Genomic DNA, 25,156 nt, shown 5'->3' with positions numbered 1-25,156 from the left:
TAGAGTATTTCAAGAAATGCCACAATTTATGTTGAGAAAATGCACAAATAAGGTAAGATCCAGTAAGAGGACAACTCTAAAGCCAGGCCCAACAGTGAGCCTAGAGAACATGGGTACTGGGTACAGATTTCTTTGATGTAGTGGGCTGGCCCGGGGGAGAACTGGGGAGAGATGGTAAGAGAAGGGTAGGGAGAAAAGAGTGCTTAGTATATAGGAACAAAGCTACTATAATGAAGCTTGTGGTACAGGAGACTTGCACAGCTCTTTGAAAGCATACCCATGCTACAGGAACCGGATCGTACTGAAGCAAAATCATGATGTGAATCCCCAGGAATTAGCCCTATTTACCATCAAGCCATTCCTGATTTACAGCAATTACCCTTTAAGATGCCCTGCTTGGCCCACACCAAAGAGACAGAGTATGGGGCAATATGCCTGGCTACTGCTTCAATGATTTTCTGCCCAAGCACTAGAGAGGTCTTAGCTCTTCATGTGAATCGCTGCTATCCAGCACTGTCTCCAAGACTAGTAGCTTTAACCTCCTCAACCCTTAGAGCTACACGGGGTCCAAAATCCCATAGATCTACAGTAAGCCCAAGATACTACTGCAGCACCCTGCTTTCTCCTGGATTTAATCTGAACACCTACATACAATGCTAGTTTTTGAAAAGCACAACACTCGCCAAATATTTAGCCTCTTGGCAGGATTGTGGAATTGGTTCAGTTGCTTTTTGCGTTGGGTGAGTTTAACCAGGGCAGTCATAAAGAAGTAAAAGGTTTTAAAACAATCTTTAATTTACAGAACTTTAAATTATTTCACCTGGTGGAAGGCAAAACTCCCTATTAAACAGCCACATTTCATCCAGCACCCAACAATATAAAGACTCTTGTACATCAAAGACAGTATCATTTCATGAAGCCTTAAACGGCACTGTACAAAGTTTATTTTTGAAGGTGCTCGAGTCTGGAAAAAGTCATAGTGCACACATATATATTTTATACAGGATTAACAAACATGAAGAGATATGCAATCTGTGTAGTGCATACAATGCACATACATACAGACAACTGGATGCCCGAAGTGGAGCCTTAAAGCGGTTAAGTAATAGATTTGTAATCCAACCAAATAAAACAAATATCTTGGGGGGCATTCAAAAATAGTTACCTTCTCTTAGGCAGAAGAGGATTTGGTAGATCAAAATAGATTGGTGCACGTTGCCACACATTCTGCACTTTACACAATATGTTCCTAGTCGTGGTGTGAAGTAGAGGAATTTAAGCGCAAAATAGTTCTACTGAAAATCACTAATTTTTTTTTTTAAAGAATTCAACAATTTTCTTAACTAAAAACATGCTCAAAGAATACTACCTCTTACAAAGACTGCCAACATAGCCTTGACAAACATTTCTGGGGTAAACTGCAATCTGCTTAAATGTTAAACTTCGTTTTAAAAGGAAAACTGTATTTACTTTGAATTAGTGGTATTACACAAACTCACATGCTTCTAACCCAGCAGAAAAAAAGCGTTTTCTAAAGTATGTGCCCTCTTTTCCACTACCTTTTAAAATGACAATACCAGTGCTTCACTCCCAAGACTTGGGGAACTACATTTATGTTATTAATGGGCACTACAGTCACTGACTCTGGAACTTACACTTCCAAACACTAGAAAGAACTGGTGAGCAAACACTAAAAAAAAAAAAAAAAAAAAGCGATGTTATTGCAGTGTATTGTTCCAACGAAGCTCTGGTTCAGAGATATAACTCACCCTCAACTCAACCCATTTATCCAGCAGTCTCTTGTCGTTGAATTCACATAGGAGCCCAGACGAGGTGATGGAAAAAGTGCTGTCAGACTTCTTGCCCCTTCCACATGCCACATCAGTAAAAAAATTATTACGCAACTCCCCCAGCAAGCCTGAACGTCCAAGCAGGGGAACTGTTGCATTCAACTGCAAGAGAATAAATCAGAGAGAAATTAATGGTTCAGAGTTACAAATGTCCCTGGACTGGTAATAGAGGGTGCATATGTCGCTGTATATTGACACATTTTGATAGCTACCTCCTATTAGAACTCTTCTTTTAACAGCTTCTTATTGGGACTCATACAATTGCCACAGGATTCAATGACCAAGTTTACTGATATGGACGTCAACAATAGTTTGTATTTGTGGTACATTAAATTTATATGTGAATGCAATATGCCAACTATCGGATATCTACAGTGCGTCCACTGACTGACGTGTTACACAACTGAGTGGATCACTACTGGTGCCTTTCCTAAACACTCATCTATTCTGGAATGAGAGAACATGAACATGGTTCCATTAAGTCATTCCAGCAGAGGAAACTATGTAACAATATCAGAACATCCAGAGAGCTATGGTATGGGATATACCAAACTACATAAGAAAACAGCTGCAGACAATTTTCAGGACGGCAATTGTGCGGCATGTCTATTTGGGGCTAGCAACCTTAAGCACATTAACACTGTACAGTCTGCTTCCTTGCCAACTCTTGTCGGAGTGTTGTTGAATTAAAGGAGAAACTTCACCAGTCCAGATTTTCGATAAACGTTTGAGAATAAGAATGAATCTTTTACAGAAATTATTTACTTCCGTCGTTAAAAAAAAAAAAAAAAAAAAAAAAAAAGCCATCATGCTTATGCACTGTTCAAATAATCAGAAAAGAATTGCCCAACTGTAGTTTTAGTACAGGTTAAATGAAAATGTAAAATTTTAGGAAAATATTTATTAATACAAGATACTGGGAGTCGGTCTGTCTTAACGTTCAAATTATTCTTTATCACTTGTTCCGTAATTAAGATCAAGGGACACCAGGTCATAACTGTCGAATTGTCAGACCTTTGTAACAGAACTGTGAAGAGCCTTTGGAAACAGTGAGGCCCATGTGCCCTTGTCAAAGACTCAGAAATGCACATACTTGTTGAGAATGAATTGCTGAGGCACATCTATTGCTACAGCAATATCCTTAGTAAGAAAGAAGAAAATAAGTTACTTACCTGTAACTGTAGTTCTCCAGTATTGGAATCTTTCATAGATTCACATGCTTGAATCATTCCCCGTCGTCGAGATGGGAGTCCCGGTACAATTTTCACAAGTAATGTAAAGACATTAACAGAGAAAAAAAGGCCTTAGGCCTCTTCAATTTCACAGTCTATCAGTCATTTTGTGAAAAGGACCAAAACTGAGCCTCCACCAATCAGGCGACAGCACCCTTCAGAACCTCCTGAGAGAAGCTCCAGCACCTCAGATTTTCCAAGCACAAGTGCATACAATATGTTAAACAGAGAAAGAAAGAGGTGAAGTGAGTTTCTCCGGGGAGGCGGGTGGGTCGCATGTGAATCTATGAAAGATTCCAATACTGGAGAACTGCAGTTACAGGTAAGTAACTTATTTTCTTACTCCAGTATTGGAACTTTCATAGATTCACATGCTTGAATCAGAGAAGAGAGCAATAACTATGCACATTGTAATATGACAACACCTCTAATAGAAAAAACATTTTGACCCACAAAACCTTATCATCCTATATATCTATATACATCTATACGTATACACACACATATATACATATACACACACACACATATATATATACACACACACATACAGGGAATGCAGAATTATTAGGCAAGTTGTATTTTTGAGGATTAATTTTATTATTGAACAACAACCATGTTCTCAATGAACCCAAAAAACTCATTAATATCAAAACTGAATATTTTTGGAAGCAGTTTTTAGTTTGTTTTTAGTTTTAGCTATGTTAGGGGGATATCTGTGTGTGCAGGTGACTATCACTGTGCATAATTATTAGGCAACTTAACAAAAAAAAATATATACCCATTTCAATTATTTATCATTACCAGTGAAACCAATATAACATCTCAACATTCACAAATATACATTTCTGACATTCAAAAACAAAACAAAAACAAATCAGTGACCAATATAGCCACCTTTCTTTGCAAGGACACTCAAAAGCCTGCCATCCATGGATTCTGTCAGTGTTTTGATCTGTTCACCATCAACATTGCGTGCAGCAGCAACCACAGCCTCCCAGACATTGTTCAGAGAGGTGTACTGTTTTCCCTCCTTGTAAATCTCACATTTGATGATGGACCACAGGTTCTCAATGGGGTTCAGATCAGGTGAACAAGGAGGCCATGTCATTAGATTTCCTTCTTTTATACCCTTTCTTGCCAGCCACGCTGTGGAGTACTTGGACGCGTGTGATGGAGCATTGTCCTGCAGGAAATCATGTTTTTCTTGAAGGATGCAAGGACTTCTTCCTGTACCACTGCTTGAAGAAGGTGTCTTCCAGGAACTGGCAGTAGGACTGGGAGTTGAGCTTGACTCCATCCTCAACCCGAAAAGGCCCCACAAGCTCATCTTTGATGATACCAGCCCAAACCAGTACTCCACCTCCACCTTGCTGGCGTCTGAGTCGGACTGGAGCTCTCTGCCCTTTACCAATCCAGCCACGGGCCCATCCATCTGGCCCATCAAGACTCCCTCTCATTTCATCAGTCCATAAAACCTTAGAAAAATCAGTCTTGAGATATTTCTTGGCCCAGTCTTGACGTTTCAGCTTGTGTGTCTTGTTCAGTGGTGGTCGTCTTTCAGCCTTTCTTACCTTGGCCATGTCTCTGAGTATTGCACACCTTGTGCTTTTGGGCACTCCAGTGATGTTGCAGCTCTGAAATATGGCCAAACTGGTGGCAAGTGGCATTGTGGCAGCTGCACGCTTGACTTCTCAGTTCATGGGCAGTTATTTTGGGCCTTGGTTTTTCCACACGCTTCTTGCGACCCTGTTGACTATTTTGAATGAAACGCTCGATTGTTCGATGATCACGCTTCAGAAGCTTTGCAATTTTAAGAGTGCTGCATCCCTCTGCAAGATATCTCACTATTTTTGACTTTTCTGAGCCTGTCAAGTCCTTCTTTTGATCCATTTTGCCAAAGGAAAGGAAGTTGCCTAATAATTATGCACACCTGATATAGGGTGTTGATGTCATTAGACCACACCCCTTCTCATTACAGAGATGCACATCACCTAATATGCTTAATTGGTAGTAGGCTTTCGAGCCTATACAGCTTGGAGTAAGACAACATGCATAAAGAGGATGATGTGGTCAAAATACTCATTTGCCTAATAATTCTGCACTCCCTGTATACACACACACACACATATACACACACACACACACACACACACACATATATATAGATATATATAGATATACACGTACAGATACATGACAAAATACCAAGAGACACAGTAAAAAGAAATTATTATAAGACACTGTAACATGACCTTTGTCTTCAAACCCATTTACTTATGTGTTTGTCATAACGTTCGTTTATCTTTGTATACATTTCTGTTTTCTTCTTTTTTTTTTTTTTTTAATAGAAATATAAACAATGTGCATACCTGTTCTAGGATGGAGGGATGTAGGAGAAATGGCTCACGTTCACCTGAAGATATTCCTGAGAACCGCTTGGCCTACTGCTACTTCTCCCTGAGATAGAGATTCCAAGCAGTAGTGCTTCGTGAAAGTATGACAGCTCTTCCATGTTGCTGCCCTACAAATGTCTTGTATTGGCACTCCGGCAAACAGTGCCGCGGACGATGAGACTTTTCTCGTAGAATGAGCATGCACAGAGGATTGTAAAGGTTTGCCCACTGCTTGATGGCAAAAGCGAATGGCTGAGGCGATCCATCTGGAAATATGCTTGGATAGTGGGTACCCCTTCCTAGAAGCACTGTACGCTACAAATAACTGACTAGAGTGTCGAAAAGATTTAGTCCTGTCCAAATAAAATTGAACACATCTTTTAACGTCTAAGGAGTGTAATGCCCTCTCCGCCGGAGTAGATGGATGAGGAAAAAAAGATTTGAGGACTAAAGGTTCGTTTATGTGAAAGTCTGATAGAACCTTTGGAATAAAATGCGGGTTAGTGCGCATTAGCAGTCTGTCGTGTTTAAGCTGCAGGAATGTCTCTTGGATGGAAAGCGCTTGCACCTCGCTGACCCGCCTAGCTGATGTAAGAGCTACCAATAAGGCAACCTTCCACAACAAGAACTTGAGGGAAGCACAATGGGTCGTGCCAAACGGATGCTTCATCAGTTGTGCCAAGACAATATTCAGATTCCACGAAGGAGGCGGTGGTCTGAAAGGAGGATAAACCCTGAAAAGCCCCTTCAGAAATCTCTTAATCAGCCGAGAAGAGAAGAGTGAGGGTGTGTCATCTGAACGTCTGTATGCAGCTATAGCTGCTAAGTGAACTTTAATGGACGAGTGTGCTAGGCCAGATTGAGCTAGCTGTTAGAGATACAGTAATATTTCCTCTGGTGGTGATACTAGAGGGTCAATCTGACGCTGATGACACCAGGCACAGAATCTTTTCCATTTACACCGATACGTCTTGTTAGTGCTATCCGCTCTGGCTTTTGACAAAATATCCCTGCAGTCCTGCGGGATATTCAAATGCGTGAACTCTGTGGTGAGGAGCCAGGCTGATAACCGCATTGACTGCGGATCGGGGTGCCGAACCGGACCGTTGTTCATTGTCAGTAATTGAGGTGATGGCTCCAGTGGAATATGAGGTTTGATTGACAGGAGAAGTTCTGCGAACCAATGTTGAAGCGGCCAGTACGGAGCTATCAGTTTCAGAGTGCACGATTCGGTTTTCATCTTTGTGAGGACCCTTGGGATCAACGGAATGGGAGGAAAGGCGTAAGCAAAGATGTCTGACCAGACTATCGAAAACGCATTCCCCCAAGATCCCTTCTGGTGATGCCAACTTGCGAAGAACCGGCATTTGGCGTTGTCTTTGTTCGCAAACAGGTCCACCGTTGGTGTTCCCCACAGGGAAAAAATATGGTTCAGTACGGTCTGGTCTAGCTCCCACGTGTGGCAGTCCGATTTCTGCCTGCTGAGTGCATCTGCTGTCTTGTTGTTTATTCCAGGCAAGTGTACAGCTGAGTGTGATGCCTTGCTGCGAGGCCCAGTTCCAGATCGCTTGGGCTTCCCTGGAGAGGGTGAGATCTTGTGCCTCCTTGTTTGTTGAGATAGTGCATCGTAGTGGTGTTGTCCGTTCTTATTACCACTTGCGATCCCGAGATCCTGTAGAGAAACGCTTGTAAAGCCCGGTGCACTGCCTTGAGTTCTAGCCAATTGATATGCATTGATGCCAGATGCAGTGGCCATTTGCCACTTATTTGCAGATCCTGTAACACCGCTCCCCAGCCTTCCAGTGAGGCATCCGTTGTTATGGTCCACGGGGCTGGTTGCTGTAGAAAGGAAAGGCTGATTGATAGATGATGCCTTTGAGACCACCATCTTAGTGTTCTGATCATTATCGGAGTTATTTGTATCTGGTCTTCGAAAGTGCCCGATACTTGGAGCCATTGACGGTTTAGTTGCTCTTGTAAGGGGCGCATCTTCAGCCGACAAAGAGGGACCAGAGGTATGCATGAAGACATCATGCCCAACAGCGATTTGAACAGACTGACAGTAACCTTTCCTCTTCTCTGTATGGAACTTACGAGTCAGTAATCTTTGTTGCCTCTCTAACGTGGTACATGCTATGGCGGATTCTGTGTCCAGTCTTGCTCCTAAAAAGGTAATATTGCGTACTGGTAGAGGGTTGGACTTCCCCCAGTTGATTGTGAATCCGAGATTGGTTAGTAATGAAACGCACTTTTTTGTTGACTTGTGCGCTCCTGCGTAAGTCTTTGGCTTTATCAACCAATCGTCTAAGTATGGAAAACCTGGTGCTTTCTCCTTCTGAGAAAGGCTGCGACTGGTGCTAGACATTTGGTAAATATTCTTGGGGCTGATTTCAGTCCCAAAGGAAGAACACGGTATTGATAATGGCTCCCGGCTACGGTGAATCTTAAGTATTTTCTGTGGTCAGGGTGGATGGGTATGTGGAAGTATGCGTCTTTCAGGTCTAGAGAAGACCTAAAATCTCCCTGATTGAGACGCAGAAGGACGTCTTGTAGGCTGATCATTCGGAACGATTGCTTTTTCAGGTATACATTTAGTTCCCTTAAATCGAGGATCGGCCTCCAATCCTTCCTCCTTTTCAGAAAGAGGAAGAACCTGGAATAAAATCCTGTTCCTCGTTGGGCCCGAGGCACCTTCTCTATAGCGCCCTTGATAAGCATCTTGTCGATCTCCTTTTTGAGTTGTTGAGGGTATCTTGAAGGAGTCCTGCAGGGAGGGTTGGAGGGAGGTATCTGGATAAATTCTAAAGTAGGACCCCGTTTCACTAATTGTAGGACCCACTTGTCTGACGTAATGGTTTGCCATTGACTGAGGAATAAAGATATCCTCCCGCCCAGAGTGACAGGAGGCGGACTGGACGTAGCCGGAGCCTTGAAAGCATCAGGTTCTACGAGCCGAATCTTTGGCCGGACGGGTTGAGCGTCCACGGCCGGCAGGTCTAAGATAGGCTGGTTGTGGCGGCTGCCTTTGAGAGTAGTATGGACGATATTGCTGTGAAGATGGATAGGTGGGATATCTGTGTTGTTGATATCCCCCTCTGTATGAGGGTAGGCCACACCCTCTAGGACGATCTTCGATATTGCAGGGTCCCTAATGACCTTGCCGTGTCCGTTTTGATTGATTGTAGGGCTTCATCGACATGTTTACCAAATAGCGCCTGGCCATCAAAGGGTAAGTCCAGGATTTTATTTTGAACTTCTGGGCGAAACGAGGTGGCTTTAAGCCAGCCCTGTCTTCTTAGTACAGCTGCACCTGCGAGTTGTCTAAAAGCATTGGTCGCTATATCCATTGCACAGTCTATAAGCTCTGCAGATGTGCGTTGGCCTTCTTGTACAGTTTTATTTGCCTCCGATCTCGCATCCTCCGGCAGTTGGTTAATAAAAGGTGCAATGTCCGCCCAAAGCGGTCTGTCAAACCTAGCCAGAATAGCCAAAGAGTTGGCAGCTCTAACTACTAGGCTAGCCATAGAAGAAAACCTTTTCCCTATGTTATCTAGCCGCCTACCCTCCTTGTCTGAGGGTGCAGAAATCGGGGAAGAAGGATTCTTCGATCTTCTTTGAGCTGCCTGGGCTACTACTGAATCCGGAGGAGGATGTCCTGTTAAGCATGTTGGTGCATCATCAGGAGCTTTGTATTTTTTATCCAGACGTGGCAGTACTGCCGTGACTGTAGCCGGATTATTCATGACTTTCAGGCCCTCTTCCCACAGGTAGTTTACCATTGGGATAGAGCGCACAGACTTCTGAAAGGGCTCTTTAAAAATCGTACAGGAAACAGTGTTTGTTTAGTAGGTAACGGTAAGGCAAAACGCTTGGCTGCTCTCTAGAAGATTGGGAAATCCTCCAATGTCTTCTGGTGGGGATTCCACCTTCGATTGAGAAGGAGAAGAAGGAGCAGGGATAATGTATTCGTCCCACTCTGAGTGAGTGTCCATGCGCTCTCCTTCCTGATCCCCTTCTGAGATGTCGGTGTCCTGAGGAATTGTCATGTCCTGAGTGGCCACATTTGTGAGATGTAAGGACGTTGGCCTCTGATGGAGTAGAAACACCAGAAATAGGCGATGGAGGAGGTTGTTCTCCTTGAGGAGGAAACCTTCTGTTGTAATCCACTAACATCGCTCTAAGATCAGTAAGCAGGGAGGAAGGAATAAACGCTCCCTGTTGATATTGCTGTTGATCTGAGGAAAGCTGGGGATCATAAGCTTCTTCATATTCCTCTTCTTCCTGGTACTTTACATTCAATTCAGATGGACTGTGGGCTGTTCCAATAGGCCCTTTGTCATCTGAGTCGTCTCCCTCCAAAAGATGTACTGGCACAAGGGAGGACACCTTACTAGGTGATGTGTGGGTTGGTGTCAGCTTTTCTACACTTCTTAGATGTTTTTCTCTCGTCAACGATGTCGTCGACGACGTGTAAATAGACTTAGTCATGGGCTGTGCCGTCGACGCACGGTTATTTTAATAGCAGAAAGTCTTGCCGACGAGTCTACCTTCGACGACGGTAGGGCTGACACTGACATCAGCGCCGTCGACGATGACGAGGTGTAGACGGTCGTCGACGCTGAAGTCGTCGCTGCAGTTCTCGTCGACAGTGGGGTACTTGTTCTCGTCGACGATGTCGCCGGAGCCGTCGACGGTGTAAATCCAGAAGTAGATGTTGTCGACGGGAAGGCACTCACCGACGGTACCGTTGACGGTGGATCCGTCGACGAAGCCTTTTTTCCAGTCACAGAGGATGGCTTCTTGAAAGGCACAGATGGTGGAACAGATGAAGACTTTCTGTGCCTCTCAGAACTGGAAGAATGTCTTTTCCCCTCTCTACTGGAAAGTTTCTTTGGGGAAGAAGATGGGCTGCGACCCTTATAAGACCCTGAAGTAGTCTTTTTGAGGGCCTTTGAGAGTGGAGGGAGATCTAGAGCGTGATCTCGCCCTTTTAAATGATCTCTTAGATGTTGATGATTCCTCACTCTCAGAATCAGAAACTGGATCCTTCCTATGTTTTAGTTTCTGCAACCATATTAATAATCTGCCTTCCCTGTCTTAAGGTTTTAGAAGAAAAAGTACGGCAAATCTTACAGTCTTTGGCTGAATGATCTGGGTACAGGCAGTAAATGCAGTCTTGGTGAGGGTCTTCAGAATGAAGCCTTTTCTTTCCACAAGTCTTGCAGTCTCTGAAGAGACCCTTCTCCTTGTCAGACAGTTGAAAATAGCTGACAAATCCAATTAAATCAGTTTCTCTGAGAGAAAATAGTTGAAAAAAAGGTGTGAAGACAGAGCAGAGCTCTGAGGAGACTCCCTAGCACGACGTGCAGTAGAAAAACGAGGTGCTGGAGCTTCTCTCAGGAGGTTCTGAAGGGTGCTGTCGTCTGATTGGTGGAGGCTCAGGTTTGGTCCTTTTCACAAAATGACTGATAGACTGAAATTGAAGAGGCCTAAGGCCTTTTTTCTCTGTTAATATGTCTTTACATTGCTTGTGAAAATTGTACCGGGACTCCCATCTTGACGACGGGGAATGATTCAAGCATGTGAATCTATGAAAGTTCCAATACTGGAGTAAAGTAGTGTTCTTATGCAATATGCTGCTTCATCAAAAATTTACACATTACAAAAGATCTTCCATCACTGCTTTCTTATTCAAAGAAATTGCAAACCCCTTACTGATTCATAGTGACCTCTTTTCCTCAATCAGGTTCCAGACCTTACAAACATTTTCTGCATACTGATTGCTGAAGGGACTTCTAAATAACACTAACATTATTACTGTCTTGGTGAAAAATCGATAGGTAACTTTTTTCAAGTATCTGAAAATCAGAACGTGGACAAGTTGTATCCTCTCCCCAAGTTCCACAGAACTTTGATTTCAAGCCAGAACCTCATGTTCACATGAAGAGTACGATATAGTTCAATGCACACTTTTTCCTAGAGACCCATAATCCTTAAGTTTACTGAGAACGTTTTTGCACAAACTAGCATCTAGACAAGACAGGCTAGAGTGCCCTATCACCATCCAAAATATTCTAGGTCACTTTTGAAGGGTGGTAGATACAACTGACTGATTACGTGCATAACCATTTTCCAATCATGTGAAATAGCAACATTTAGATGTGTAAACTGTCCAACATGAGTATTGCCGAAATCCTGCTTGGACTATTAGGTGATCTTTACTCAGACTGAAAGACCACCTGATGCGCAGGCAATACCCCGAGACTGCATTTGCCCAGGTGGGTTCTTCTGAACTCTTATTAAATTGTGCATTCTATGCAATTCATAATTGAAAAATCAAAAGGTATTTTGCAGATTCTGTGTCATTGCTTTGCACTTTTTAGGATGTGTCCTGGGCTCTGCACCCTGAAGGTACTTTGCAACAGGGGTCACTATATAGAAAATACATACTTTGTACTGGGTGAGAATGGACATAAAATATACACCAAACAAACTAAATGAAAGCATAGCTATGTCCTAGAATCCTATTTTATTTGGCAGTTTGATGAGGACAGTGGACCAGAGGAATCCTTTCATGAAATATCCAATCTGATTGATCTACGCTGACAGTCTTATTGTCCCCTGAGAAAGATCACCACACTTGAAGTGCTTAGTGCTACAAATGTCAAGAAGAAAGACAGACTAAATCAAAGTATTTATTTTAGCTACACAGCTGTTATTTGGCTGCAATAAAAAAAGTCACATAAGCCTCAGAATTCTAGGCTTAGGTAAAAGCAGACTGCACTAAAAGCCAAAGGAGAGCCTGATTTATGGAGGTGGGGCTGCTCCGTTACAACATTGGCAGATATCCCACCTGCTGAAATATAAATCCTACTATATCCTAAGGGATTTATATTTCAGCGGAATGGATATCCACCACCTGTGTGACCGAGTAATCCCTCCGCCAAACTCCAAATCAGGTCCTAAGTTCTCTTGATCAATGATCATCAAGAAAAGATTGTTAGCGCAGAAAATGAGTGTAAAGGATAGCTCAGCATGTGCCTATCACTGCCTTTTATTAGGCATGTGTCTGTAAAGTTATGTTTATTCAATAAAGTATCAAGATATTCGTTATGAACCCACCAAGATAAAGCTAAATCATTAAAGCCCTATCAATGTTTTAACTCATAATGGACAGTTTTCTCTAGCATGGTGTACCAGATGCAAGTACTCAGGTGAAACAGCAGTATTCCTCTGCCCACTCCTACGCAGTGTTAAATAGTCCCAGAAAAAAAGTCTGGCCACTGAACTCCAGACTTCCACACTCTGCTGACCACTTACTCCCACTGCAAAACAGCAAGTCCATTACGTGAGAGTGGTAGCTGATTAGGTACAATTAGGTAGACAGCAGCTTGGGGTTCAACACTGAAGTTTTAACCAGAAGCACAGTGAAAAATCCAATTACCAGACGAACCTACACATGCACATTGTCTAGCCAGTGTAGACTCGTCAAGAGAAGTCAAGATATCTTAAGATCTGCATCAATTATATTATATGAAGCCAACACGCCTGAACTGTTCAAGTTATGAGGCAGTAAAAATGTGTCAGATTGCTGTCTACAAAGGAACTAGGCACAGGCTTTACAGACGGGCTAGACATCTGAGAATCAGTTACTCAAGCTTGTGCTTTATAAAATTGCCTGTTCCCCTCAAGTCTGTTTCTCACAAGCACTGGCTGATATTAAGTACTTGCCATATTAAGAGGCAGAATTACATCCGGCCTGCCACCTCAGCATCATCTTTATGGTAGTAAAATAATCTGCTCAAACAAGTTTTGTTTTTCAAATGTGAAAGGGCCGCCATTCTGGAAACAGCAGAAGAAAAAGGCTGAGCTGAATAAGGCTGTGATCATGAGACAAAATAACTGCCAGTCTGCAAATGCGGAACCCAGACCACAGATGCTTGTGCTAGGCAGGTAGTCAAAGTGGAATGATGGACACTTAAAAGCTTCCATGATGTTCAATATGACCCATAATACAGGAGTATGTTTGTCTAAAGTCGGATTTCATTGATAATTTTAGATGTAACAATCAGTTTCTCTTCCTGGGTGAAGTCTGTAGCGAAGTCAAGAAGAAACAAGCCTCTATTGATAAGCTTGATTCATACTAAGTTTTCAAGCATTTTGGCTGGGTGGGGACTTTACATCTAGGAAATTAGGTCCTTAAAGCAGTCTAATGCCAAACTGAGCTATAGAGGTGGTGGGTAATGAAAGATTCCTTAGTGAAAGGAATGGTGCTGGCTGTGACATACAATACACTCCCAGTAGCAATACCCAAAGCGAGAAGGTCAGAAGTATTTTTCAATATTAAAAATAGGTAACTCAAAATTTGTGAGAAGGAAACCTTCTGAACATTTTACTGAAAGAGTTACCTCATCCCAGGGCATTGATAGAGGAGAAATCTGGCACAGAAAGGCCTTGCACTCCTTTTTGGACGGCTTAGTAGCCCTCAAAGCTTTCACAAAGATAACATCTAAATTTGTTGGTAGGAGTCAGTTATAGGAACCCGGACCTATGTTATTAGCTTGACTCAGTGGCAACAAACCTAAGCAGGGAGTGGAGTATTTGAGCCATGCACAGAATGTATAATATTCAGATTCACTTACTATGGGAACATTGACATTTTAATCAATGACAACTGAAAGTGCTGATGCTTCATACAAGTAATAGACAATCCAGTAAACCTACTGCTTACCTGCCTGGGGTATTTTTTCACTAAGACATTACCCATATTTTGTGCTATAAACCATACATCCACACATGAACATTGGTTACTTATTGGCAGCATATGTATGGATTACTATAATCAAAATGCACATTATTGACCAAAGAACCAAAATATTAACTATGTAAGGGTAGGCCCTATGGTTTATGTTGGTATTACCAAGGCGGCACTGGCTATTGTAACTGCCAATACTTTTATAGTGTAGGTTATGAAAGGGTACTTTGAATAACCAACATTCTCTAATGAGATCAACTGTAAGCTAAAAATAGAATATACTTACTTCTGCCTTTTACACCATTAAACGTGGCAGTCTTAAATACATTTGTATATGATTTTGGGCTAACAGATGTGTGAGTGGACATCAGATGCCCAACGCTGATGGGCCTACCTTGGAGGTTTTGGTGTCATCCAGGTACCAGAACTTGATGTGGCGATTCCCAGCAGTGACGAAGTAGCTGCAATCTTCAGCAAATGACACAGCTGTCACTTTACTGGATACCTTGTTGGCTGCCACAACCACATTTTTCTAAAAGGAAATAGAGTCACAAATGAACATTCCATTTATGTTTTATTGAGAGTCACCACTGCCCAAAATTGCTTTGAACAAACAAGTGTTTTGTACCCATTTTTAGTTTTGGCATCATGTTGTGCACCAGTACTTCTTGGCACAAACTACTGCTCTCTTTTATGGCAGTGGAACTTTGGCCAAGAGTTTACACAACACTTTACATTGTATCCCTCTGCACAGAAGAGCCAATCACCATATTCACCCCTTTCGATGCCATTATGCATATTTGATTTAAGCATGAAAGACTAACTTTGAATACAAGGGTTAGCCCCAGTCAACTTGCTCAATTTTGGAAAAAGGGTACAGGTGCAGAGTAGTGGTTTACTTAACTACCCTGGACCTACAATATTAACCCTTGAAGCACACCATTATCAGTTCTACCACACACACCCACTGTTCAACACCACAGCCCACAGATGGACTATTCTTATGTCACTACCACCATAAAAACACTTATGTTCTCCAGTGAATACTTTTCTCTGTCACCCATGGCCATTGCTATCCCTTGTGGGACAGGTAGCAGGAAATTCCCCCATATACTTACCCCCAAGTCACCACCTACATCTTTCACCAACACATCTGCCCACACTACATCCGCCACGCTACCTTAAGCCTATCCCACACAGACTACATTTTATAGTCCTTTAAAGCCCAAGTCGGCAACGTGGTTAATGCTGCCAATTTCAATACTTACAGCAAGCAACTGGTGGTGATATCTTCATGGATATTACCAACAACTGCTTTGAGGCGGCAGTCCATTCAGAAGTCAGTACTGAGTACTGTATAACTGTTCGTCACAAATGCAAGAAAGAGGACATTGAGGCTATTTCCAAGTAGGCAATGCCAGACATTCAAACTGAAAAATATCAGCAAGAACGAGTAGCGATTTATGCGGACTACTTCTAGGTTCGGACATGAGGATGGTCACGTTATGACTGGCACAATTTACAACCCAGATCAAAGATACCTTTTATTTATTGTAAATATCTGAAAAGCCTACTAAATTTTCCCACTTCATTTCAGAGTAGATTAGTCAGCTGCAGTATAAAGAACACACTGAGGAGGAAAACGTTCTTTAAGCATGAATGCAGGCTGGAGGTATTAAGAAAATATGCAACTGTTCTAATTTTTAATATTGGTTTACGAATATTTGGAAAAATTAACATTCTGTTAAGACCTTCCAATTTTATTCAGACATTCTGGGTATTTGAACTAGCCTATTAATTTGCTTTCTCGGGTGTTTTAATTATTCATGGAAGCATGTTTAATATCTTAGCTTTGTGCAGCACACGGAGGTACATCTGTGGAACTGAAGACTTTAGTGAGAAAAGGAAACTGAACTCACTTATTCCCTACACTGCTGCCTATACCTCATACGACACTACCACACACACTCACACAATTACAACTACTCACCTTGAAGTGGAGGTTCATAAGTATTACATTGACTTAAATAAAATTCGTCTACAAGTGTTAAATGAATGTTTTGATTTGGTGAGGTGTCCTCCCCTTACCTTTCCACCTCCAATCTTCCTCAGTCCTCTGGTAGTGCTCAAGTGCAGATGAAAGCAGTATAGGTGCTATATACATCATCACCGCTACACCATTTACCCATTTCTAAATGCCCACTTAGCTCTATGCAACCACCTACATGCACAACGACCATCACCACAAAGGATTCCCCTATATTCACCAGTTACATTACAAACCCATGCACCCCATTTCAGAAAAGACAAATCCAAAACAGCACATATACACTAATTACACCATCTACACCCTCCAGCATCCCCCCCCATAATGCTACATCTACACTAAATCCTATGCCATATTCCATCACCTTGATGTTCCCCCACTAAATCCTCTACACATACATTTATTAGAAGTGCATTTAAAGCAAGTGCTCCGTTTTTACCAAAAAGATTTAAAAATACAGAAGCTGGTTTTCACCAAAGTATTCTTTCAATTTGCCATTAATCTACTGCACCTGCGATTAAAAGGTAATCTTCAATCACATCCACACTGAGATTTATTTAATCTTTAATTTGTGAGCAATGGTGTAGAATCATTGCTACTGCATGGTTGTGCCTGCACCGATGACCCATATTTGAGCAAAATATAGGATGGCATTTAAACAGAGAATGTTTCAAATTCACGGTAAGCAAATGGGGTGGCATAAAAGGTACCAGTGTACTTGTTAAGAACACCCCCTTTAAGGTGTCTTCCACTCGAAACCAATTTAACACCCACACTGGGGACACGCCAACATGGTAATCTTAAAACACTGGATACTGCTCGCAGACATACACTGTGCCAGAAGAATAAGTTACTTACCTTCGGTAACAAATTATCTGGTAGAGACTATCTAGCTGCCGATTCCTTACCTTAGAATTCCCGGGCATCAGCTTCGAATCCGGATTTTTTTTTTCTGCTTAGCAGTACCCTGCGCGTGCTGTCTGGTGGCATCGTTCATATCTGTGTGCATCATCTGGCTCTGCGTGACATCGTCAGCGTCATTGGAGCCAACTGTGACGTCACGGTCTTCTGTATCGGCACCACCCCAGAGTGTGTACGTCAGTTCTTTTCCACAACTTCCCACTCCAGAAGCACAGAGTCATGGAAGAACCAACTCTGTGCGAAATGACATGCCCTGAAAAAGGGTAACAATCTTAAACTACATAACATATCCGGGGAGGCATGGGTGGGTGTAAGAAATCTGCAGCTAGAGTCTGTACCAGATGATTCATTACTGAAGGTAAGTAACTTGTTCATCTGAGAGACTTCTAGCTGCAGATTACTTACCTTAGAATAGATACCCAAGCCGTAACCCCCTGTTGATGGGCTGCGGACATATACCTTATATGAGAAAGTCCTGTAGGACAGAGCGAGCAAAATGCCCATCGCTCCTAACTTGGCTATCCAGGCAGTAGTGTTTTGCAAACGTGTGCAAGGAGGCCCACGTTGCCGTCTGACAGATGTCTAGGACTGGTACACCTCAAGCTAATGCCGTGGTAGCAGCTTTTCCTCTTATAAAGTGAGCTCTTAAGCCCTCAGGAGGCTGCTTCTTAGCCAATGCGTAGCAGATCTTGATGCAGAGAACGACCCAGGGTGAAATGGTTAATTTCTCTACTGCCCAACCCTTCTTTGCACCAACGTACCCCACAAAGAGTTGGTCATCCACCCGGAACTTTTGTGCAGTCAAGGTAGAACAATGCTCTTTTTGGGTCCAGACGGTGGAGTTGCTTCTCTTCCTTAGAGGGATGTGGTGGAACAAAGAAGGTGGGCAGGGTGATGTTCTGACCCAGTAGAAAGGGGTCACCACCTTGGGGACAAAAAGAGACACGAGTTCTGAGAAACACCTTATCAGGATATACCCTGAGATATGGCAGTTTTGATGATAAAGCGTGCCTCTCACTTACCCTCCTGGCATATGTGATCACCACTAAGAAGGCTGTCTTGATGGTGAGCAGCCAGAAAGGACAATTATACAAAGGTTTAAAAGGAGCCCACATGAGAAATGTGAGCACCAGATTAAGGTCTCACTTGGGCATAACAAGGGGCGATGGTGGAAACACATGTAAAGCCCTTTTAGGAATCTATGTACAAAAGGAGATTTAAACAGATTGTTGATCTGGTAACCGAAGAAAAGCTGATAAGGCAGAAAGACAGCCCGTAAGTGTACTTAATGTGGAATCCTGTTGGGCGAGTGACGAGAGAAGAAGAAAGAATCAATAGACCTCTCTGTACAATATAATACAAGACGCTACCAACTGCAGGCATAAACAGTCTTGGTAGAGGGATGCCTGGCTGCCAGAATGAGATTACAGACAGGGAGGTCATAAACCATCAACTGCCGCTGCTCAATCTCCATGCATGAAGACGCAGAGTTAACAGGTTCGGGTGGAGAACCTGCTGCGACAGAAGATCCTCCCGAAGGGGCAACCTGATTGGAGGATTGACGCTCATTTTTAGAAGCTCTGGATACCAGGCTCTCCGTGCCCAATCCGGAGCCACTAGGATTACTTGGGCCCAGTAGTTCTTGATTTTCTTGAGAACTCTGGGCAGAAGTGGTATGGTGGCAAGGCGTACAGGAGGCCTGAACTCCACTCGCGACAAAAAGTGTCATCTAGCGATAACTGCCTTGGAAACTCCAACGCGCAATACTGCTGACATTGCGCATTCGCTTCGGATGTAAACTGATCTAATCATGGCTCTCCCCACTGCTGAAAGAGTCCATGCGTCACCTCGGGATGGAGATGCCATTTGTGATCTGCTAGGCATCAACATCTGAGTTTGTCCACCCTGGCGTTCAGAGAACCTGTCTGTTGTTGAACCATCAGGGTTATGCCCTGCTGTTCCAGCCATGTCCAGAGACGCAGAGCCTCTTGACAAAGGGTCCATGACCCCACACCGCTCTGCTTGTTGCAGTACCACATTGCAGTAGTGTTGCCTGTGAACACCTACATTAGCTTCCCTTTCATAACAGGAAGAAATGCCTTCAATGCCAGTCGGATCGCTCAGAGCTCCAATAAGTTTATACTGAGACCCGTTTCTGCCGGAGACTGTAGACTTCGATCTCTGCCTCTCTCAGATGGCCGCCCCATCCCAGAAGTGACACATCAGTCACTACTGTAAGATCTGGCTGGGGAAGGGAGGAGTCTACCTCTGACCCAGTCGCAGTTCATCAACCACCACTGCAGTTCTTTTGCAGTTCCCTCCGAGATCCTAATGGTATCTGTAAGATTTACCTCATACCACTGCAGAGCCCTCATATGCCATCTGGCATGTTGGACTAATAGGATGCAAGAAGCCATGAGTCCCAACAGCCTCAGAGTCTGCTTCATCGAAATCCAGTATAGAGGCCAAAACATCAGTATCATAATCTGAACATTCAGGACTCGCTGCTCGGGAGGATAAACCCGAAACTGCACTGTATCCAGAACGGCTCCAATGAAAGGAAGCTTTTGAGATGGAGTCAGGTGTGACTTTGGCACATTTATAGTGAACCCCAGTGAATGCAAGCGGTCAACTGTAGTCTGAAGGTGGGTGACGAGAGCCTGGGGCGTCGGAGCCTTCAACAGCCAGTCATTAAGGTAGGGGAAGACAAATCCCTAACCTGCACAGATGAGCTGCTACCACCGCCATCACTTTGGTGAACACCCGAGGGGCACTGGTGAGACCAAAAGGGAGCATGGTAAACTGAAAGTGCTCGTAGCCCACCTTGAACCGCAAGTAACGTCTGTGGGCCAGCAAGATGGGGATGTGAAAACATGCATCCGGCAAAGTCCAATGCTACCATCCTGCCTCCTTGGGCAGAAAAGAGCTGAGCTAGAGTGAGCATCTTGAATTTCTCCTTCTTGAGGAAGACTGACGTCCCTTAAATCCAAGATAGGGCAAAGACCCTTGTTCTTCTTTGGAATCAGAAAGTAGCGGGAATAACAAACACTGCCTAATTCGGACATCGGGACCCTTTCTATGGCTCTCTTGCCCAAAGAGCTGTAACTTTCTCATAGAGCAAAATTAAATGATCCTCCATCAGACGATCTTTGCATGGAGGGATAGCGGTAGGGAAAGACTGGTAGGGGTGGGAGTTGCCCTTCTGTATAATCTGCAAGACCCACTTGTCTGATGTTATTGACTACCAGTGAGGAAGATGAAATCGAATCCTCCCTCCAACTGGATGAGCATGGTCTTGCAGAACCATACTAGGAGGGCTTGAGCAATGCGGAGGAGGGGGGCTTGGTGGTGGCCAACCTCTGGCTAGACACTCTGGGTCTTAAAGATACCACAACCTCGTCCTCACACTGAATGCTGTGAAACTGGCGGATGGTGGCTGACTTGTGGCTGGCGTGGTATACCGCCCCTTCCGAAGCCTTGAAACGAGCGAAAAGCAGACTGTTGGTGAGGATCTGGCTGTAGCTCGAGAGTCCTTGAACCGGTCAGGTGCTGAATCTGCCTTCTCACCAAAAAGGTGTGAGGCATCAAAGGGCATGTCCATATGATTTGCCTGGACATCCCCAGAAAAGCCAATAGTATGTAGCCAGGCGTGGCGATGAAGAGCAACTGTCGATGAAATTGCTCTGCCCAGCGAGTCGGTCGTGTCCAATCCACACTGAATCGTAACTTTGCTACCTCTCTCCCATCCCCGACAGCTTGGGTGAGTGTGCCCCATACACCCTCCGGGACAGCCCAATAAGCATGAGGTGTTTACAGACCTCAATGGCAAGGTGGAGGAAGAAAACATCTTCCCAAGATGATCCAGCTTCTTGGATTCCATATCGGGGGGTGTGGGGCGGGGGTGGGGGGGAAGGAAGGGAAGGCACCACACTATCCGGGATTGGGTGAGGAAACTAGGGTCTGTAAGAGCTGGTCGATGGCGGCAGCCTATGGTCCTATACACAGGAGCCCCTGTGCTGGGCTTGGGCCACGTCCCCAGCAGGACATCGGTAAGGGCTTCACTGAAGGATAACATCGGTTCCGATGTATTCACCCCCGGTTGAAGCACCTCTGCCAGGATATTAGACCTGACCGGCACTGTAGGCAACTCTAGGTCCAAGACATCAGCTGCTCCACGCACCCCCATAGCATATAAAGCTCCCTTCTCCATAGCCACAGTAGGTGAGAGCATGGCAGTATACGGAGAAGTATCCAGTCCGCTGGCTTCCCCTCGTTCTCCATACCAGTCCTGCTCCATAAGGCCATACTCTTAAGGGTCCTCAGACCCCTCCCATTCCTCTCCTGTGCCTAGCTGATCAAAATAAGCCTCAGACAACGATCTGGGCCGTGTCAGCGCCGAAGTCTGAATCGGTGTTGAACGACATCATTCTGGCTCATCTGGAATAAGGGAGGGGCCTACCACCGCCAGTGGGCGCTGGAAGGGGCATTGACGTCAGACCTGGCACAAGAGGAGGCAGACTGTGTGAAACTGGCATCGTGTCAGATCAGATATCAGATCCTGAGGTCCCCAAAGGCACTGGGGCCGAAGATGCCGATGTCTCATCTGATGGGACCCATGCTGCCCCCGCAGGGGTAGCCCGCTCAAATACGAGGCGCATGTCTTCATAAAATTCCTTAAATTGAGCGGGGTCGCTCTGGCTCCCAGATAAGGGGGGGGAGGTGCAAAGACAACCCTGGTGTTGATTCCGCAGAACTGCACTCTGAACATCAACGCTCCCTAGATGCCTCGTCGGCCGAGGGGCGTGGCGAAGTCGCTGTCCACTTGGACTTTTTTGTGCCTCTTACCTGAATGCCCTGAGGACCTCGAATGACTTAGAGCTCCTGGAGCGGTGCCGCAACCTCCTCAGTGAGTGAGACCGTGACCTCCTCAGAGTCACGCCGACCGAAGAGGACTGCTGGGCCGCTAGAAGTTTGAGATCTCTCTCTCTCAAGGCCTTCGGAGAATGGCTTGACAGTCAGAGCAGGACTTCACATCCTGGTCCTTGTCAAGGCACCAGAGACAAACTTGGTGTGGATCAGTGACCGACATGGCGCAATGACATGCACCACATGGCTTGAATCCAGTCTTCCTTGAAGTCATTCACACAGACAATCGAAAAAATATTTGACAAAATGTTGAAAAATAGGGTAGCTCTATCTGGACCTGCATTTAACCAGCGCAGAAGGAAAATAACTGACGTACGCGCGCCAGGGTGGTGCCTATATAGAAGGCAGTGACATCACCGATGGCTCCAATGACGCCACACTGATCCGAACGACCCCACCCGATGGTGCGCACAGGGTATTGCTGAGCAGAAAAAAAAACCGGATTGGAAGCGGACGCCAGGGAATTATAAGGTAAGGAAGCGGCAGCTAGAAGTTTATCAGATTCACATTTGAATCCATTTCTTAAGCTGATGCTGGCCGCTCTGGTTTACGGTCCACATACACCCTAAGGAAAAGTAACATACCTTTAAGTCCTGGTTCCACAGCGTATGAATCTTTATTGAAGTTATAAAGGATTGAATAATTGTCTGCTGCCTGGGTGGAACAAACACCTTCCTGCCTAGCCATTTTTCCATGGGTTTAATATTGTAGAAGGTCTTTCAACCATGAATTCATGTGAAATTATGTCCAGTGGAAGTTATCAGAAATGTTATTTTTTTCCTGAATGTTCCCAACACTGATGTGGGATGTCTAACTTCATTTTTTTAAGTTACACCATTTGTCATGTAAATCCCCTTTTAACATTCTGTACAAAAAAGGTTAATATTCACCCTGGCATACATCATTTATTTTTTTTTTATTTTTTTTTTAAGGCCTGCTCAATTCATTGTACAGTTACCTGTCAGCCATCAGATGAATGTTACTACCAGGGAGGCAGGTGGGTTGTTTAGGATTTCAATTAAGATTCCCAAGATACAGAAGGACTACAGATACGTGACCTTCATAAATTAAATGACTGCAGGAGACTGCTAACACTATATTATGCGGCTGTATGATCAAAGAAGCAAAAATTTAAAAACAAATGCTTCAGAACTCAGTTGTATAAACACTTTCATTAAAGATTTCTAAATGCATCCTGCCCAACTTTAGACTCTGCACCAGAGTGCCAGTTTCTAAAAGGGTATAATAAACATACGTACCACCTCAATGTTGCTGGTTTGCAACATCTGAAATTAATACATGTCCACCTCACGCTGTGGGTGTAGCCTTTCCTCTAGTGGAGTGGGCCTTGGGTCTACCAGGAAGAGGTTTGTTAGAGAGCTGGTACCAAAAAATATTGTTCAGAAGTAGTCTGACCTTGCCTAACAATCATAGCAAACAAATAACTGATTAGTCTAATATCTTTAGACTTATCTAAAAACATAGCACTGTTGTAACATCTAGAGTGGAGAGCTCTCGCTATTGGTTTAGATGGGTTAGGAGAGAAACAAGGAAGAGTAATAGACTGATTAATGTGAAAATTAAATAGTACTTTGGATAAAAAGAAAAGGCAAGTTCTTAAGACTACCCTGTTGGCATAATAAATAGCAAAAGACTTAATTATATGGCTCGCCACTCATTAACCAGTCGAGATGACTACAATAGAAATGTAGTTTTCTATTGCAGATGTTGTAAAGCAGATGTGCATAGGTTGAAAAGGAGGGTTCATTTGTTTTGGTAACACCAAAGTTAACTCCCATGGAAGTAAATATTTTGTACTGGAGGAAAAACCTTAAGTCTTTCGCCACAGGAATCTTAAAGGATCTCTTGTGGTGATCTTCCATAAGCAATTATAGCTGCCAAACGAACCTTCATCCATTAGATTTGTAGCTTTGATTTTGCAAGATTATGCTAGATTAAGCAAGTATGGCAGTAGGACATCTCCCGGACCAGTAATGGGATCTTTAACATGATATAGGAGAAGGGCGTTTGGGCTCTTTCAGAATATTCATGCTGTCAGGGGGAAGATTTAAATGTCCATACTGTCTGATTTTAGGATCTATGCAGCCACATTAAAAAACTGAAGCATCAGATGCCATACTTGGCCCTGGTCTGGTCCAGAGGTCTGGTCTGCATGGCAATAGTTTTTGATCCAATAGGGACAATTCTGAAAGGTATAACTACCACAATTCCCTCAGTCAATCTGGTGCTATTATAATCATGTTTGTTTTTAAATTCTGTAGTTTGAGGATCAATGTAAAGTGGAATTGTTGGGAAGGTGTGGGCAAATGTAGTTCACCAGCTGATCAAAAGCTCATTGCCTACTCTGTTCTGGTCTGGATACCCAGATTCTGCATTTGCTTTGGTTTTCAGCCATGGATAATAAAAGTCTAATGTTGGGGTTCTCCATTCTGCAAACAATATAGTTTAAAACCGCATCATTTACACCGGCCATATGTGATTTTCACCGGGATGTCAACTGAGAAAATCTGCCTCTATATTCATTACACCAGGGATTAGAAAAGCTGTTAGATCTCTGGTTAGGACCAAATGCCACATGTTTTGAGCATGCAAACACCATTGCCTTGATGTAATTCCTCTTCATTTATTGATCTAATACATTGTCTGAAACATCAGTTTAGCTGAAAGAGCTGGTAAAAAGGCTTTGTGGCCAAAGTGCATTGCCTTCAGTGAAATAAGACTGATGTGCTATGTTTTCACTGACCAGAGGCCTGATTTGTCAAATGGTCCATATGTGCCCTCCACTCTGCTAGAGAGGTGACTGTGGTCTGTGTTGGAGTTTTCTTTTGAAATTTAACTCCCACTAATTTGTTCTGGTTTTTCCACCATCATGCTAGAGAGTTTTGCACCGAAATTGTCAGATGTGTGGAGCCTTGCCATTTGTCTGCTTTTTGAGACCACTGATGTTCAAGACATTGGTGAAGTGGTCTCGAAACATCTTGCATTTAGGATTATAAATATGCAAAAGA

At 43.7% G+C, this 25,156-nt stretch overlaps 1 protein-coding gene across 3 annotated transcripts in view; it reads right to left on the bottom strand.

Moving 5' to 3' along the window:
* The window catches only part of MAPKBP1 (mitogen-activated protein kinase binding protein 1), a 533,456-nt gene that overhangs the window by 177,159 nt on the left and 331,141 nt on the right, over nt 1-25,156 (bottom strand). For all 3 annotated transcript variants that reach the window (XM_069208767.1, XM_069208768.1, XM_069208769.1), the window contains exons 7-8: nt 14,628-14,765; nt 1,770-1,952 (exon numbers count right to left, since the gene is read on the bottom strand). In XM_069208767.1, coding sequence (XP_069064868.1) covers nt 1,770-1,952; nt 14,628-14,765 — 321 coding nt within the window. The remainder of the gene's footprint in view (nt 1-1,769; nt 1,953-14,627; nt 14,766-25,156) is intronic.

This window comes from Pleurodeles waltl, chromosome 9 (genome assembly GCF_031143425.1).
Source record: "Pleurodeles waltl isolate 20211129_DDA chromosome 9, aPleWal1.hap1.20221129, whole genome shotgun sequence".
In the NCBI taxonomy this organism is placed as follows: Eukaryota; Metazoa; Chordata; class Amphibia; order Caudata; family Salamandridae; genus Pleurodeles; species Pleurodeles waltl.
This window is presented reverse-complemented; position numbering and strand designations above follow the sequence as displayed.